At 35.4% G+C, this 17,681-nt stretch overlaps 1 protein-coding gene across 5 annotated transcripts in view; it reads right to left on the reverse strand.

The window, feature by feature from the left end:
• Erbb4 (erb-b2 receptor tyrosine kinase 4) overlaps positions 1-17,681 on the reverse strand; it is a 1,076,693-nt gene that overhangs the window by 271,207 nt on the left and 787,805 nt on the right. For all 5 annotated transcript variants that reach the window (XM_006495692.4, XM_006495693.4, NM_010154.2 and 2 more), the window contains exons 13-14: positions 6,505-6,637; positions 2,755-2,848 (exon numbers count right to left, since the gene is read on the reverse strand). In XM_006495692.4, the coding sequence (XP_006495755.1) occupies positions 2,755-2,848; positions 6,505-6,637 (227 nt within the window). The remainder of the gene's footprint in view (positions 1-2,754; positions 2,849-6,504; positions 6,638-17,681) is intronic.

Consider the following 17,681-nt stretch of genomic DNA (forward strand, 5'->3'; position numbering starts at 1 on the left):
TAGGATTACCCCTCTCATTTAACACACAGCTGTTTTACATATACAACACTGAACACACTACTGTGTGGAAGAAAAACTGAAACTTGCAGACAGGAGGCTAAATAACTGTCACCAGAGAGACTTTACTCATCAACTAATGGAAACTGATACAGAGACCCACAGCCAAACACTAAGCAGAGCTAGAGGAATCTAGTAGATGAGGGAAGGAGCCAGAGAGATCAAGGACACCACAAGAAAACCTGGGCCAGTAACAGCTGATAGTCACTTAGCTGCCAACTCCAGAGCCTGCATAGCATGGACCTAGTAGTCCCTCTGCACATATTGTTCAAATTTGTCTTCTTGAGGGACACCTAAGAGAAGGAGCAAGGGCTGTCTCTGCTTCTGTTGCTTGCTTTTGGGATCCTTTCCCCTAAGTGGGTGGCCTTTCCCAGCATCAATAGGACAAGATGTGCCTAGTCTTCCTGCAACTTGATAGGCTAGGGCTGGTTGATTTCCATAAGAGGCCTGCCCTTTTCAGAAGGGAAAGAGGGGAGGAGTGGAAAGGGGAGGAAAGGGCAGCATAATCACATTAGGGAAATGAAGTGAATGTGTTGAAACCATTTGCATGAAATTTTAAACATTTGTTTTTAATGGGCCTTGGGGTTTTGCCTCCATGTCAGTCTATTTGTGGGTGTCAGGTCCTCTGGAATTTGAGTTACAGACAGTTGTGAGCTGTCATGTGGGAGTTTGGAATTGAACTCAGATTCTGTGGAAGAACAGCTAGTGCTCTTAATTCCTTAGCTATCTCTCCAGCACAGAAACATCAAACATTTTAAAACAGATATCTCCTGTGAAATTATGCTAGCAAAATATAGTGTAGTACATATTATACTTAGATTTCAGAAGCAAATTAATTTCCTATGAATAGAATTAATTGTATTGAAGGCATTTGTTGTTCATAACACTTTGTTATTTTGAAATCTCAGAAGGGCAGAAACATTTGAAATATAAAAACATCAGTTTTAAGGTACAGAATGTGAACTAAATAAGAAAAAAATTAATATGAATAAATTCATGATTTTTTTAAGAATATTATCAAATGAGGGTTAACATATAAAAACAGCAGTGGAACTTGATGCAAAGTAAGCATTAAACAGTGGCATATACCGGACAAAAATTATGTTTAAGATTTGTGCAGAATAAAGGAGGGAGTAAAAAGAACAGAAATTATACATGTCAAAAATATTGTTACGAAAGGATGGAAACCCACAGTAAGCAATGGAACGGCCAGCCACACTTGCAGCAATCAACAAATTAAACATGTGCACATGGTTAACCTCGGGAGTCACTTTCTAAGTAGTATTTTTTCTATGACTATGTCTAATACACACTAACTAGATCTAGAGACACCTGATGCTCTCAGCCTTATCAGGAGGAAATGGCTCAGGATTGATTATCATTCAATTTCAAGTGTTTAAATTCTAAAAGAAACCTCATTTCCATTAGATGACTTACTACCATCTAAATGTGTAAGCCTTAAAGTACTCTTAGACACCTCAACTTGCTTCCCCAACCCACTGGGGAAACCTCCTTTCTTTTGTGATGGAATACATTTACTTGTGAATGTATTGCCAATGTCATGCAACAGATCAACTTTGTTATCATGACTCTTTACAGTAGAGAAACACAGCAATTACCAATGCCCTTGGACCATATAAATGTCAAGGAACAACATTTCATCCTATAGCCTCTAGTTGTTCATGCCACATAACCACATTTCCACTTCCTGAAGGCCTGCCTTTTCATATGCATCAGTCCTTGGAAAGGCTGACTTTTCTGCTCCCTGTAAAAAGAGTGCCAGGCTGGCTCACCGAGTCCTGATGGGAGTTTGAAGGGCTAATAGCTTTATTTTTCCTAAGTGACTTAAATGCTGAATAAGCATACACATACACAAAATATATAGTATTTAGAGTTTAAATACATTTTCATGATACCAGAGTTCTTGCTTGTGCCCAAATGTTGATCCCCAATTCCATTCTAAGGGGTGGCTCAGTAACAGAAGAACTAAGTATTTATCTAAAGAAGGAAGAATGGATACATTTTAATGACAAACACAGATTGATCTTGAGAAACCCAAGGTGAGGAAATCAAAGGGTGAGGCATTCTGAGAATTAGAAGCATTTTCTCCTTAATATAACTTTCAATTGGGAAAAACCTCTCTGGCACTTAGGATTTTCATGAAGGATATGTATTCCTAGGATCCTTCTCTCTAATACAGCATTGATAATACTGCTGAATGTCTTAGTTTATGAAGCTCATCTTATCCATTTACTAGTATTCTCCATTCTGCCCTCATACACAATTACCAGAATTATAATATTCACCAGAACAACATGAACTTTTATATTTGTATATTTGATTCTCATTCATTTGTGTTTTTTAAACAGTCTATATAGTTTTCATTAATGCAATTATTACTATTTAAGCTGATTATTTATATGTCTTTCTCTCAACAGTGTATCTTGTCCCAAGAACTCTATACTTTTAGTCTTTTTATTCAAATATAGTATTTGGTGAATATTTATATGCTATTGGATTTCCTAATGTTATCTCTCCTATGAACCTGTATATTTCTAGATTTAAATATTAAGCATGTTATGCCTCAGTATCCAATAAATACCAACTAAATAAACATACAGATCCAAAGCAATGACATAAAGTTTATAAACATGATACCAAATGAGCACTCACAACTGCTAATGTTTTCAGACTTACCGGTCCATGGCATGTGAGGAGTCCATCTTCCATTTTCTCACACTGGGAGTCACACTCAACACAGATGGAGCCGTTTTCAAACTCTCGAAATTCCCTGTGAAAATATCAACTGTGTGAGGAGGTGTAAGCAAACAAGCCATCAACTTAACAAATGAAGCAACATCTGCTAAGGGTACTATTGGCAGAGTAAATTCTTGCGTTTGTTTCTGTAATGTGCCAGGAGTCACAGATGCACTTTCCTATGCATTAAGGGGGATGCTTTCCATTAAAAGGAAAGAAATATGGCAGCCAGATGGTTTTCCTTGCCCTTGATTGGGCTCAACAATTGTCTCATTCTGGAAAGCTCTCTCCTGTGAGAGATATTCTAGTACTTTCTGAAAATAGAAAATAATCTCTTTGGATGACACAGCAGAATCACTTTTACCTCTTTGAGTAAGATTGCATCTGTTTGATTCCATATAAAACATTCTTCTTGGTTGAAGTTTTAATTTCCAAATCATTGTGGTTTTTAATTGCTGGCTACATAAATGTGCTCCAACCTTGACCTTCAGATCCCACGACTATTACATGTACTTCTGGCTAAACTTCAAAACAGACTTTGATATCTTATCTCCTGTTAAAACATCAACCTAAGAGTATTAGAAATAACTTCTTATGCTGGATTTTATTTTCTTGGATTATTGATCTAATATTATAACATTTCTTTCAGTCTGATTCTTTTTTAAGTATTTCTATATGGAATAAAATAAATAGTTTAGTTTAATGTACATAGTTTAAAACTTGATTATTGTAATCTACTGTGATTATGACACTCCCTTTTATATCATTAAATTTTATGTCTATTTACATATTATAGGGTTTGAAGAGATAATTATCTCTTTAAAAGTCTAATATAAATATTTTACTTTGGTAATTGGAAACCAGTCATCTATACTATGCTAAATTTTTCTGTTTCACTAAAACACAAAATGAAATGTTGAGTAAGATAATTTAGTGTCATTAACAAAGTTGATCACTAATTATATTTTTATATCTAATTTGGATTTAATTTTCTGCCTTAGTGTCCTGAGCCATCTTTTGAAACCAATATCAACATGAATAGTGTAATTATAAATTAGTTATATGATACATTCTAAAAGATTCCTATCCCTTTTTGTTTCATTTGAGCATATAAAGTCTTAATAAGCAATGGAATACAAAGCATAAGTTATATATTCTGTTGCTTAAAATAACATTAAATCAACATTTGTATTTTATTAATGCTTAAAATTGGGACATAATTCATTAAATATCCTTAGGCGTTTTTATACATATATGCTACTATGCTTTTTTCAAAGGCAAAAGTGTATTGTATGGTTTCAAAATATAGAGCATCAGTAAGTCATTTTCTGTATAGAACCTAAACATTTAGCCACATGGTTTTAGTACTTACACAGTAAGATATTAATTCGTTTTAAATCAAACCTTTCACAAATTTTCTTATTTCAAAAGCACAGTTACAAAACAAACCTTTTTATGCTCCATTAATACAAGTGATGTAAAGTACTTGACTGAAGAGGTCTTTAGAACAGAAAGTAAAATGATTTTTTATTCTAAAGGGTAGGGTATTTAAAGTCTACAAACAATTAAAAAAAAAGTCTAATGAAATTTTATGAGAGACTAGTAAGCTTATGAACTTCAGATAGTTACTAGTTCTGAATAAAAGACGTTGGCAATGAAGGGGCGATGGTGACAAATGAAGAACATAATCTGTATGCTTCTAAAACTTAGTCTGTACTTTCCTTATTCCTCTAGCCCAGCACCCACCCCTCCACACACACAATAAAGAGGAAGTGCCTGTCATAAGAACAGTAGGGAGACCATTGCCTTTTCTTGTTAGCTTCCAATCCCGGGGCTCCTGTTCTCATGAGAGATCTTGCTTGTGGTCTTTAAAAATCACTGAGCCTTTGATTACCCTGTATACATCATTGCTCTTCCTATTCCACTCTCCTGGTGACTTAATTGTGGTTTTACAGAGTTTCCTTGACTTGGATGTGACATAACTAGTTACAGACTATGATACTGCTGTGTTGGCATAGTCAGTCTTTGGATCCAGAGTGAATGCCTTAACCCCAAGTCCCCAAAATCCAAGTCTTAACATCAAAACTACTATTTGAGAATTAAACACTTGACATTCAGTTCACTGAGTATCATCAATAAAAGGGGAAAACTGCTCATCGAGATGTGATTTCTTAAGAAATATACAATTGCCATCGAAGATCTTTAACTGTCAGCCTGATGTTTTTGGGTTGGTCTTAAGGATTCAGAATGTATGCTAAGTAGGAAAAACTTTAGGGTTTCAAGTTTCAACACTCCATTATAACCATCTTTCTCTTCTATTTTGGTTGTTCATTGTAGTTAAGAGTTGCAGAAATACATTGATTTTGCCACTGGAATTTGGGTATATTTTGATTGAATTGATTGACTCTTTTTTTTTCTTCAAAAAATCGTTTTCTTTTCCTTATGTGTATACATATTTCAAAATATTAGTCTTATTTTATGTTACTTTTTAATTTAAATATCAACTTTCAACTTTGTTACCTAATTTGTTAAAATAAATCTGCCTTGGCTATTAATAAGAAGAAATATATGCTATATATATTATATATTAAAATAATGAGCATATTTTTATTCTCCAAACATGATGTCAAAAGTAGTGTTATTAGTAATCATGGTACCAGTTGTCACAATGAGGAAATGGATGAATGGGGAAAGAAATAGATAGAACACATTCCAATATTTAGTCTCCAAAATTGTTTAAAGTACTTTCAGTTGAGCTATATGAGAGAAATTGACTTAGGGACAGCCCTGAGTAATATCTTATCACACTAATGAATGGCAACCAAGATGCATGAAATTCTGCTATGATAAAGAGATTTGACAGGGTATTAATGCCACAGTAGAGGGTGGAAAATAGGTTTTCTTGCAGTTATAGTGCCCAGGGAATTTAAATGCTGGGTTAAAACCTTGCTTTTTAGGAAAGGGCAGACCACATGGAAAACCCTCTTCAACTCAAATCGTTGATAAAGTTTTCCTGTGATACTCCCAAGTTATCAAAGACACAGAGACATATGATAGATTTGGGTAGAAAAAGGGCACACAACCAGGATGGAGAAAAAGCAGGAGCTTTCCAGTCACTCAAGGTGAAAGCAGATGGAAGGTATGAGAAGAAAACCCACAGCAGAGTATAAGGTATTGGGCAAGGGTTCTCAACCTATGAGCCATGACTCCATAAATATTTTTCAATACAATTCAAGACAGTAGCAAAATGACAGTTGTGAAGTAATAATGAAAATAATTTATGATGGGGGGGTCACCACAACATAAGGGATTGTATTAAAGGGTCACAGCATTAAGAAGGCTGTGAATCATGGCTGTAGGGGAATAAAGATTGTAGCAATCTACCTTATAATAAAGGTGAAAGTTAAACAGTTTTGCCAAAATTTAAGTTGGCAAAATTCAGTAAATATATTTATCTTGGTAAACATTAAAATGTGCATGCTAGTCAGTGCTAGTCTTATTATTTCAAGCAAAATTATTTTTTTTAATTACAACTTCATAGTTTGTTTTTTTTTTTTGTATCACAAGTTATTTTTAAAAAGTCTCAGTAGACATACATTCTAAATTCTCACTGTTTTACTAACGGTCAGATTTCTGCTTTAATCAGTAGCTTATAGCTTTTGAGATAAACATGGCCCGGTGGTCTCTTACCCATCATAAAGGTTGCAAGACTCTATGCAGATCTTTCCCCTGCTGAAGCGCCGACATGACAGGCACTGGTCCGGCCCAGGTCCCCAACAACCATCATTTGAACACAGGTGGTTGCATACCATGCCTTCAGCAGCTGCAATGCACACCAAAATCAGCAGGAAATGAGACAATGGATAGAATAATGTTTACCATCTTTTGCAAAAAAAAAAAAAAAAAAAGCTGAATAGCTTTTTTTTATAAAGCATATTTAACTAAAATATAATTATATTTTCCCCTTATGTTATTCTCCCTTAAACCCTTACCAAGTTCCTCCTTTCATCATCTCAAATTGATGGCCTCTTTATGATTTTTATTATGCATAAAACATAATTACAATGTGCTGGTGCCCCAAAGTTTTAAAGGAGTTTGTTTGAAAGAGTTTGTTGTCAAACTACTTTGGGTGCTTACCCATTTGCCAATCTCCTTTCTCCCTCCAACTTATTCCATACTGCACAGTTGGTATAGTTGCATAGCAAAGTAGCCTTGTCCATAAGTCAAAACAAAATCTCTTTAACTAACTGAACACAAAGGGAGGACAGGTGGGACACAAACAATACAAATTAAAGAGCAATGTGGGGTGGTGGGCTGTGCACAGACAGCCTGGTCCCAGTCGAGCAAAAGTGTGGAACCCGCATTTCTTCTCCAAGGAATACGGTAGAATAAGAGATATGACTTCCCAAGCTATCATCTGATTGTTGTAGGTACATTGGGATGCACACATATGCATGCACAAACATACTGAAAAATAAGTAAGTTATAATTTGAAAGTTAAGAATATAAATAAAATAATTTTACAGGCATCTTCTAATGTATAACTTGGGAATTTATAGAGGTAGGGCATCTACAGAAATGTCTACAGAGTATTCGATAAACTGAAGTAAATGTTTGTAAGGAGATATGTAGATTAAAGTACGAACAATGGCTTCTCTTCTTCAGAGTTAATCTTAACTGACCATATTACCTTGCACAAACTAAGCAAACACTCTGCCACTGGGTTATATCGCCAGTCTTTTGACACATTAAATTACCTAGGCTAATTTTCAGCTTTCTCTACAGTTCAAACTGGCCATGATCATTAGATGTTCTGCTTAGAATTCTGGAGTTTTCGTGCTAGACCACAGTGTAGAATCTTTTGCTGTTGTTTAGATTTTGTTTTCAAATGTACCAAAGACTTTGATGACCTTGTTTTAAGTTTTCTACTTAAAGTTCACCATTTGTGTTCTCAATTGCAGTGAACACTCATTCAATATAGCATTAGTGCATAACGACTTTAATGACAGCATGCAATGCATTGAATAAAGACAAAAGTCTTCAAATCCTTTCCTGCATATCTGAAAGCTTATTCAAGACACCTGAATAACAACATTCTTTCCATGATAAGTTAAGAATTCTCCAGATTGAACTGTGAAAACCTTCTCTATCTTCCTGTTAGTTACCAATCTCACTAATACAAAGTTCAAATTTTTAGCCAAGACTATTTGAGAGTTGTGTTGCTATAGAGGGAACACAAACAGCAAGCATGCTAGGCATCATGAACGTCAGCTCATTCAGTGTGCCCTAGAGATCATGAAACTCAACTTACCCAGCATGCCCTAGAGATCATGAAACTCAACTTACCCAGCATGCATTAGAGATCGTGAAACTCAACTTACCCAGCATGCACTAGGGATCATAAAGGTCAACTTAACCAGTATGTACTTGAAAAGTTAAGCTACTCACATTTTCTTTTATAATGATTTTAAAATAATATAAACTGGCTAGTATACATGTCCTTTATTCAGATCCTAAAACTAAGGGCTACTTACTTAAATCCATGTAACATATTAATGTTGACAGACTTATCAAGACACTTTTTAAATTTATAACTGTGTAACCGAATAATCATTCCTACAATTATTAAAAAGAAGAACATTAAGTACAACCCCTACCAGAGTTAGTGACTACAGGCAGAATACCAAACTGGTGACTTTATTTATAAGATTATGACATGACACACTTCATCAGTGCGTTACCTTTCCTTCATTAAACTACCCTAGCATTTTTTAAAAAAATTAATTCTCCATGCATATGTAGGGTTTTTTGTTTTTAGGTGTTTTTGTTTTTGGTTTTGGTTTTTGATTTTTCAAGACAGGGTTTCTCTGTGCAGCCCTGGCTGTCCTGAAACTCACTTTGTAGACCAGGCTGGCCTACAACTCAGAAATCCTCCTGCCTCTGCCTCCCAAGTGCTGGGATTAAAGGCGTGCACCACCACTGCCTGGCTTCGTTTTTTTATATATAGTTTGCTGTTATGTTCTGTTGCCGTATTTAGTTTTGATGGTCAAATTTCAAGGTAATAGTATACATATGTATGTATTTTCTATCTTTTCAATTTGTAATCATTTTATATTTGAATTGTATAAGTTGTATTGAGTAGATAATTAGGACCTATTTCTAAAATTTAGTCAGCTAATTTATGCCTTTCAATTATGATAATAAACCATTCATGCTTAATTGATATAAGTTGGTTAAAATAAGTATCATTTTTTCTGTTTGTCTAATACATTCCCCATTTTGCTGCTATACTTTTGATTAAATGATATGTTTTAATTTCCTTTGATTATATGCTTCTAAAAGTTTTGTATATGTAGGCTACATAACTTTGAGATCTACTCTTGGATTTTTGAGTTACTAATACAACAATTTAGCGAAACTTTTTCTTCTTAAATACTTGTATATACTTTTATGAATAACATGGAGAATTCAAGAATTATATTTAGCTTTTCCCCATAAGTTTGGCACTAAATATTATATAAATATAATAGTATTTTGTATGAAACTTCAGGATAAAATATTTTCATTAAATTCTCCAAGGATTCATCTGGATTGTAGGATAAATGATATTCTTTTCTTTATGGCTAGTAATCTATTTTTGAAATGGACTACCCCTCTTAACCATTCATAGAAAGGAAAATTATTTACCTTGTTCCTGGTTTGTGGATGTCTTAGTTATTTTGTCAAAATACTAGGAGAGAAGCAAAATAATAGAAGAAAGGCTCTGGCCCTCGGTTTAAGGTTACAGTCTATCAGGGTGGAAAAATGTCATCACATTAAATCTATAATCAGGAGGCAGAGAATAATTAATGCTTGCTGCTGCTTAGTTCCTCTTCTCCATGTACAGAGTACAGGGTCCCAGCCAGAGGCTGGTGCTGCTTACAGTGAGGCAGCATTCTCATGTCAAGGAATAAGCAAGATCATCTTGAGTTGTTTTCAGAAGCTTACTGCATTAAGGCTTTTCTTCTACGAGATTCTATACTCTGTCAGGTTGACAATTAATGTAGCCATCACTAGGGTATTATAGTTATAGCTCCTATAAACATTTTGCATAGCTGTTTGCGTGGATGTAAACTTATTTTTTGCAAAAAAATATTTTTTTCTTCTATTCAGTCCATTTTGGACATATGGTAGGATCATTGTCAATATGATTTTCTTTCTTAAGCTGTCAAGTGTTTTTATAAAGTGCACATCTCTGCTCTCTCACTGCTCTGAGTCTTGTTGGGACCATGGTTCTTTCCTGCAGCGTTTAGCCAGATCCCAGATGTTATTATCTAAATGGTGTTTGCCATGTTAGACTATTCAGATTTCTGAGATTTAGAGTAGAAATAACTGACTTTGTGGTCGTACTTCTGGTCTTCACAAGGTGATACTTTGATTTGCCTTTTTCTGCTCATCCACATCTGAGACTGAGACATCTGGAGAAGGGAACCGACCTCTGTGTCCTCCCTTAGGTCTCATTTTCCAAAATCCACCTGATTCTTCCTTCTATTTTCAGATTATTGTGTAGGTTAACATATGCTGTCCATAATTTGATAATGTATCAAACTATAGGATGGTTTTCATGATTCAATGACCTTTATGACTGAGAAGTTATAATAGTATGTTTATGAACATCCCTCTATTATATGCTTATTAGTTTCATATTTCAATTTCTCACCTTGAAACACTTATATGTACTTGCTCTGGGATTAGTAATTTTATCTGAGGTATGTAGAAGAAAACCCCACATATTAAGAGAGCAGATTGTGAAGACAATGATGGTATCCAAACAATTCTAATTATTGCCATGAATCTAAATGTTTATACTTAGTCCTTATTGTGAGTCTTCCTGAAAATCACAATCACTACTTCAAATCCATGATGTATCAAGTTCTTAGACCCTCAGTTGTTTCTTGATTTTGTTCTTCAGGAAGCTCCCACAGCCAGCAGTATATACCTGAGACTGTATTTCACGGTAATGCGTCTCCATTTTGGTTTATCGTACAAATTCGCATATTTTATTCTTCATACTTAATACCATTTTAACCTTATACCCTGTCTCTCCTACTGTCAAAGGTAACAGAATTTAACTGTGTGTGAAATGGTAAAACTGTTGGGAGTTTGACCAGGATGGTTTATCTTCCCCACAATCCCACCTCCCTTCTGTTTTCTGTTGCCTCTGATTCTCTAGTATTGTGCCTAATAGCATAGAAGATTTGAATCAAGGCACTAGAATCACAAGAAAGAAAAGCAACACTAAAAATGAACCATAAGAACTGCTTGTGACTCATACTTCCCAAACAACTAGGTGGAAAGGAAGGCTGGGAGGTTATTTTTGCTAAAGTAAAATCAAGGCAATGCCTTCCAAAGCAGAAAACAAAAGGGCAAGGAAGCTACCTTTTTGACATTCTTAAGAGACAAAAAAGTTTCGATCATCTCCAAGATGTCAACACATATCTGACCTCCCAGAATGATCATCATGTCTGGAGCAGGCCTGTTCACAGCTTAGAGTTTGTAAGGCCATGTAATGCTCTCTAAAGAAACGTTAGCAATGTAGTTATTAGGAAACCTTTCACTTCCTCTGTGTTTTCTCTAGAAGCTGTAAAACAGATTTTTCTTTATCTTTCCTGAATTGTACCTGTCTATTAAAAATCTGGAGAGATAATAATGTGCTTAGTATTTCGACCCTTATAGAGGATATTGAACCTGTTTCCATTAAAATAGAGATGAGCTTCAAATAATGAATTTCGCTAGAGTCCTGCATGTATGACAGTAAATGGGTTCCCTCAAAAATATTGAAACAGAGTACCTGTCTATGGGCACAAAGGCAGAAAATAATTCTTTCATTGTAGAGCAAATCTAACTACTATGTTGGTATTATTTATCATACATTGAAGCATGGTTTTTACTTAGAGTGAATTTAAACAGGTAGCATTAATCTTTTTTTTTCTTTTAATGCTGAAAGTTTGTTTCATATAGAGAAGTTAAGCTATTCTGATATGACAGGTATAGGTTCAAATCTTTATTGCTTCATGAGCCATTTTGCCATGGGCAATTAGTTCCTTGTTATAGATTTGTAAAGTAAATATCTTCCTTTCAGGATTAAGATGAATACAGTCATAATAGTAATATGGTATTTAATATACAGTTGGGTATTTTAAATAAACATTCAACAAATTTACTAACAGAAAAAACCTTAAAACCCCAAAAACCTCCACACAAATACATTTAAAAGTATTTGCTTAGAAACTAATTTTATGTTGGATACTGTAAATGCATGTGCTACCTCAAAGAAGGTCTAGCTAATTGTGTGCATTGATAGTGTATCAATAATTATGTCTGTGTACTTATCATTTTGATTGGTGGCCTGAATATGTCCTGGGAACAAAATTCAGAATATAGGAGTTGAGAAGAATATGAAGCAGCAGTGGTCAGATTATAAAAAAATATGCAAGTAGTACTAACAATACTGAAAATGTTATAAAGTGTCTCTCCAAAGTTTGGAGCTGAGACAGAAGGAACGACCATCCAGAGACTGCCCCACCCAGGGATCCATCCCATAATCGGCCACCAATTGCAGACACTATTGCATATGCCAGGAAGATTTTGCTGAGAGGACCCTGATATAGTTGTCTCATATGAGGCTATGCCAGTGCCTGGCAAATAAGGAGTGGATGCTCACAGTCATCTATTGGATGGAACACAGAGCCCCCAATGGAGGAGCTAGAGAAAGTACCCAAAGAGCTGAAGGTGTCTGCAACCCTATAGGTGGAACAACAGTATGAACTAACCAGTACTCCCAGAGCTCATGTCTCTAGTTGCATATGTAGCAGAAGATGGACTAGTCCATCATTGGGAAGAGAGGCCCCTTGGTCTTGCAAACTTTATATACCCCAATACAGGGGAATGCCAGGGACAGGAAGTGGGAGGGGATGGGTTGGGGAGCAGGGCAGGGGAAGAGTATAGGAGACTTTCAGGATGGCATTTGAAATGTAAATGAAGAAAATATCTAATAAAAAATTATTAAAAAATAAAGTATCTCTCAGAAAAAAATAATATACTTCAGAAAATTAAATAAATATTTAACCTTACTCTTTTTTAAAATTTTTTATTAGGTATTTTCCTCATTTACATTTCCAATGCTATCCCAAAAGTCCCCCATATCCTTCCCCCCTCTCTCCCCTAACCACCCACTCCCCCTTTTTGGCCCTGGCGTTCCCCTGTACTGGGGCATATAATGTTTGCAAGTCCAATGGGCCTCTCTTTCCAGTGATGGCCGACTAGGCCATCTTTTGATACATATGCAGCTAGAGACACGAGCTCTTAAGTAAATAAAAGTAACAGATATATTATATGTAATACTATATATATATTATAATTACTAAATTAATAAGTAAACTATCATTAAATATCTGTTTGGTTTTTAGTAAATACAAAATAAACATACCATTTAGAGGATATGATTTAAAGTTTACTGGGTTTTGCTGTCTTTTAAACTTTTCCTAAAATATATTAAAGTTTCTAAGCTATAAAATTTGCTATTCTAAGTCCTTCTTGAGGGAGTAAGTAAATCTACACAAGAAGAAATCAATTGCTCAGTTCATTTTTATGTGCATTTCTTTTTAACTTTTTAAATTTTAGATTATTTTTAAGTTTTAGTTTTAGAATTTATTCTTCCCCACCCCAACATAGTGTTTTCATTAATTATTTGGGAATTTCATACAATGTACCCATATCACATATGCTTTTCATTCATCCCAGGCCCAACCTCCCACACTTGTGTCTTCAAAAAAATACCCCATGTCCAATTTGTTTTGTTCATACACTCATTGAACATTGTTAAGCTCAAAATGATTAGCATTTTAAAGATAAATGTATTCCTCTAGAAAGTACTATTGACCTGGAAAGTGAGAGAATCCCAGGGCTAAAGGGAGTGTCCTTGGATGAAGTGCCTGACAGAGGGTAGAGGGAACTTGTGACGCCCAACTTCAGTAGAAAGACAGGGCATCAAGTGGAGGGATGGGATTGACATCCCACTATCAAAAACATTCTGACCGAGAGTTGTTCCTGTCTAAAACAACTGTAGGGACAAAAATGGAGAAAAGACTGAGGAAAAGGCAGTCCAAATTGGGGTCCTTCTCAAGGGGAGGCTCCAAGGCCTGACACTATGACTGATGCTTTGGTGTGCTTACAGACAGGAGCCTAGCATGGCTGTCCTCTGAGAGGCCCAAAAAGCATCTGACTGAAACAGAAGCATATACTTACACTCAACAAATGGGCTGAAGTTGAGAACCCCTGTGGTAGAGTTAGGGAAAAGTTAGTAGAAGCTGAGGAGGAGAGCTACCCCATAGGAGGGCCAGCAGTTTCAACTAACCTGGACTCCTAAGATCTATTAGACACTGAGCCACCAACAAGGCCACATATATACCAGCTGGTCTGAGGCCCCTGATATATATACCAGAGGACTGCCAGAAGCCATCAACTGTGAAAAGCTATACTTCCTGTCTAGACTGTTCTTTTATGTATCTGTGCATGGGGAACAAGGATAGGTTGCCACAGAAGCCTTCAGTGTCTCTCATTCTCAAGTATAAATCTGAAGTCATCGATACCACTCCAAAGGATGCTTGTCTGCCCATTGCCCATAACAGCCAATGGCAGCACAGCTGATACACTTCCACGTAGCCTCGTTAGGATCATTGAACACAGTATCAACACGTTCCCCAATGGCAGCATGGATCATGGACATCCACATGACTCCCAGTGGCATTACAGACCACAGATATCAAATTTCATATAAGAATATTGTATTTACATAATTTCCATTCCCATTCCATCTACTCTTACTCCTCCAGTATTCTCTCGCTTGTCTCCTAGTTCAATGTTTTAAGTAATTATTGTTATATGCTTGTGTACCTATACACATATACATGCATGCATGTAGGTATCTTGATGAGTCTCTTTAGTCTTACTCAACGTATATGGATTTAGAGATGACCACTTGAGATGGGTAACCTAACAGATGATCATACATACAAATAACAGATATTCCCCCTTTTCAGTAATCACTTATTGCCACAGCTTTTCAACCCTGGTTTGAGCTATGGTGAGGTATCTTCCATTTGTGGGTTGATGCCAACTGGTATTATCACTTAGTTCTTCTTGAGATGACCATATCATTAAGATGTGATGTCACACCTCACTTTTACATATACTTCTAACTGTAATTTGATATGGAGTGTAATAGGGGAAAAGACAAAGCAGAGTTTCCCAAAGACTCTACCATAGACACCTGTCTCATTAACGAGCAGTATGTACTAAGGCTACCAAATTAGGGGCCATTCAATATAAATGTTTCTTTTAGTCTCCAAGGGTTTTGCTGATGAAACTACACCACTTACATTGCTGAAAACAATAGAAAAATGTTGATTCATAAAATTCAAAGTCAGAAGCCTGCACTATCAAGGTATTGGGCAGTTCTCCCCCCACCCTTCTTGTGACATAGATCATGACACTGACCTGACTTGCTGTGATGCCAGTTACATTTTTCTTTATTACCTTAGGAATGTATAACCTCAGTTATGTCTCTCTTCTCTCTAAATGGTCACATGGCATTTCCTCTATCTGTCTCTTTTCTTCTTGTCACTGGAAAATGTTTTATCCTCCATGTATACCTTCATTTTAACTTATATGTTTATCCCATCTTCATTTCCATGAAGTCAGATTTTAGAAGCAACTGGTCAGTGTCTTCCAATGTTTTTGTTTTTGTTTTTTGTTTTTGTTTTGTTTTTAGGAGAAGGAACAATACAAAGCTCAAAGCTGCCTAGAAGGAGCTCTAGCAATTGAATCCCAGGCTCCTGAATTTTAGCATTCAACAGCTTTACCTTTCAAATTCTATAGCCACTCATGTAAGTGCTAGTCAGAATATAATTTTTTCTTTTGAAATGAAAACTGAACCCTGTAGTGAGGCTGGCTTTTATCACTGAGAAGTTCTTGATGCCTTTAGACATTTTAGGTTAAAAATTAGACGAGATCTCATTTTTGTAACTAATCAGCAACAGCAACTTTTAATTATTTTTTGAAAAGAACATAGAGAGAATTTGAGTCATTGTTAGTAATTAGACATTGTGCTGTTTCAAATAAAATATGGAAAATTTTTACAAAGAACAGTGTAGTGATATTTACTTTGTTAATTTAGGAAGGGAGATCTAAGAAGTATAATTAAGAGTTTCTATCATCTGATTACTTCAAAGGATATTATTTACATTGGATCCTGATTTATGTACCTTATGTTTCATTTCAAGCCTGATTTAATGAAAGTTACAGTAGAGCTCATTAATTTCTAAGTGAGCATTGGGTATCTGGTCCCAAGAACTGTTCCTTTAACCTGTTAGGCAAAATCTAGTTTGTAAATGCATAGAATTGATAGGATGTAGCAAGATAGATGTTTTCAAAATAAGATGGGAATATAGGACTGTTATCATAGAAAAAACCTTTCTTAGCAGTGGTGTCTTAGATTATAATTTTAAATTATGATAAATTATAAATGATATCCAAAGTTCATATTTTGTAGCAAACAAAAAAGAGAAATAAGAATGATCTTAATAAAAAGTGCATGAGATTTTTATAGGAAACTGAAATTCCTTATGACATTCCAGAAAGTAAAATATTTATTCTCTAGTTGCTATTGTCATGGTAACCAGTGAAAAACAAATAGGATAGTACATGAAGAAAATATTTCTTTTACCCCTGTCTGTATTATAGGCCTTCCTTGTTTCCTTACCAATGCTGTCTGGATTAAATACAGGATACACAGTAATCATTGCAAAATGAGGTCATGTGGTCATCCATGGAGTTTAGTGATTAGCAAGGAATTATTGTTGTGCAGTTTCTGTTTGATTGAGGCATGCTCAGTGAGGTAGAGTTCCGATTACCAAAAGTCAGGAATGTAAAGACATAGATAAATATAAAATTGCATACAGATGCTCCTTCATCTCTAGGTATCTGTGGTTAATGTTATTGCAGATGTAATCAACCTTTGATCAAACTACAAAATGCTACATTTATTTCAAACAGGACTGAGATGATGTATCTTTTTTTTTTACTTATTCCTATCCCCTATATACAATACTGTAGTACCTATTTTCACAGAATTTAAATGGAATTAAATATTGCAAGTAACCTAGATATAATTTAAAGTATAATGAAAGATATGTGTAGGTTTCATAAAAATAGTCTGCCATTTTAGATAACAGAGAATGAATGCATGGTTACAGATTTTACAGTTGTTTCGGACTTCTTGAAATGACCCCCAAGGACAATAAGCAATGACTGCATTTCTGTAGTATTTTATGCACCCCAAAACACCATAAAAATATACAAATAAGCCAAAAAACAACAACAACAAAAACAGAAACTACCAATTAACTAACCAATCAAAATCCTCAAAGCCAAAATGAAACATTTATCATCACGACACGTGTTTCTTCTGAAGTATTACCCAAGCTTTATATACCAAGCTTTATATATTGTGGATGTTTTAAAGTACTTTGTCACTCATCACAATGCCACCCCATCCCCATGTCTCCGTCTCCAATGTATCATACTTATCTCCCCTCCTAAATTTCCATCCCTCAATCCTCATTCATAGCTTTATCTAGACCCTAACTCCAGCAGATATTCCGTGGGAACTCAGAGGCTACTACAACAAGGGAAGCAGATAGTCTTGACTATAGATCTTCATATCTCTCTCAGCAACTTTAAAAAGAAATTCTCAATCCCATCATCAACTCCGGAGTAGATTATCTGTCTCACTCTCCTCACTTTCTGGTCCCTTTTCCAGGGCATGA

This window comes from Mus musculus, chromosome 1 (assembly GCF_000001635.26).
Source record: "Mus musculus strain C57BL/6J chromosome 1, GRCm38.p6 C57BL/6J".
Classification (NCBI taxonomy): domain Eukaryota; kingdom Metazoa; phylum Chordata; class Mammalia; order Rodentia; family Muridae; genus Mus; species Mus musculus.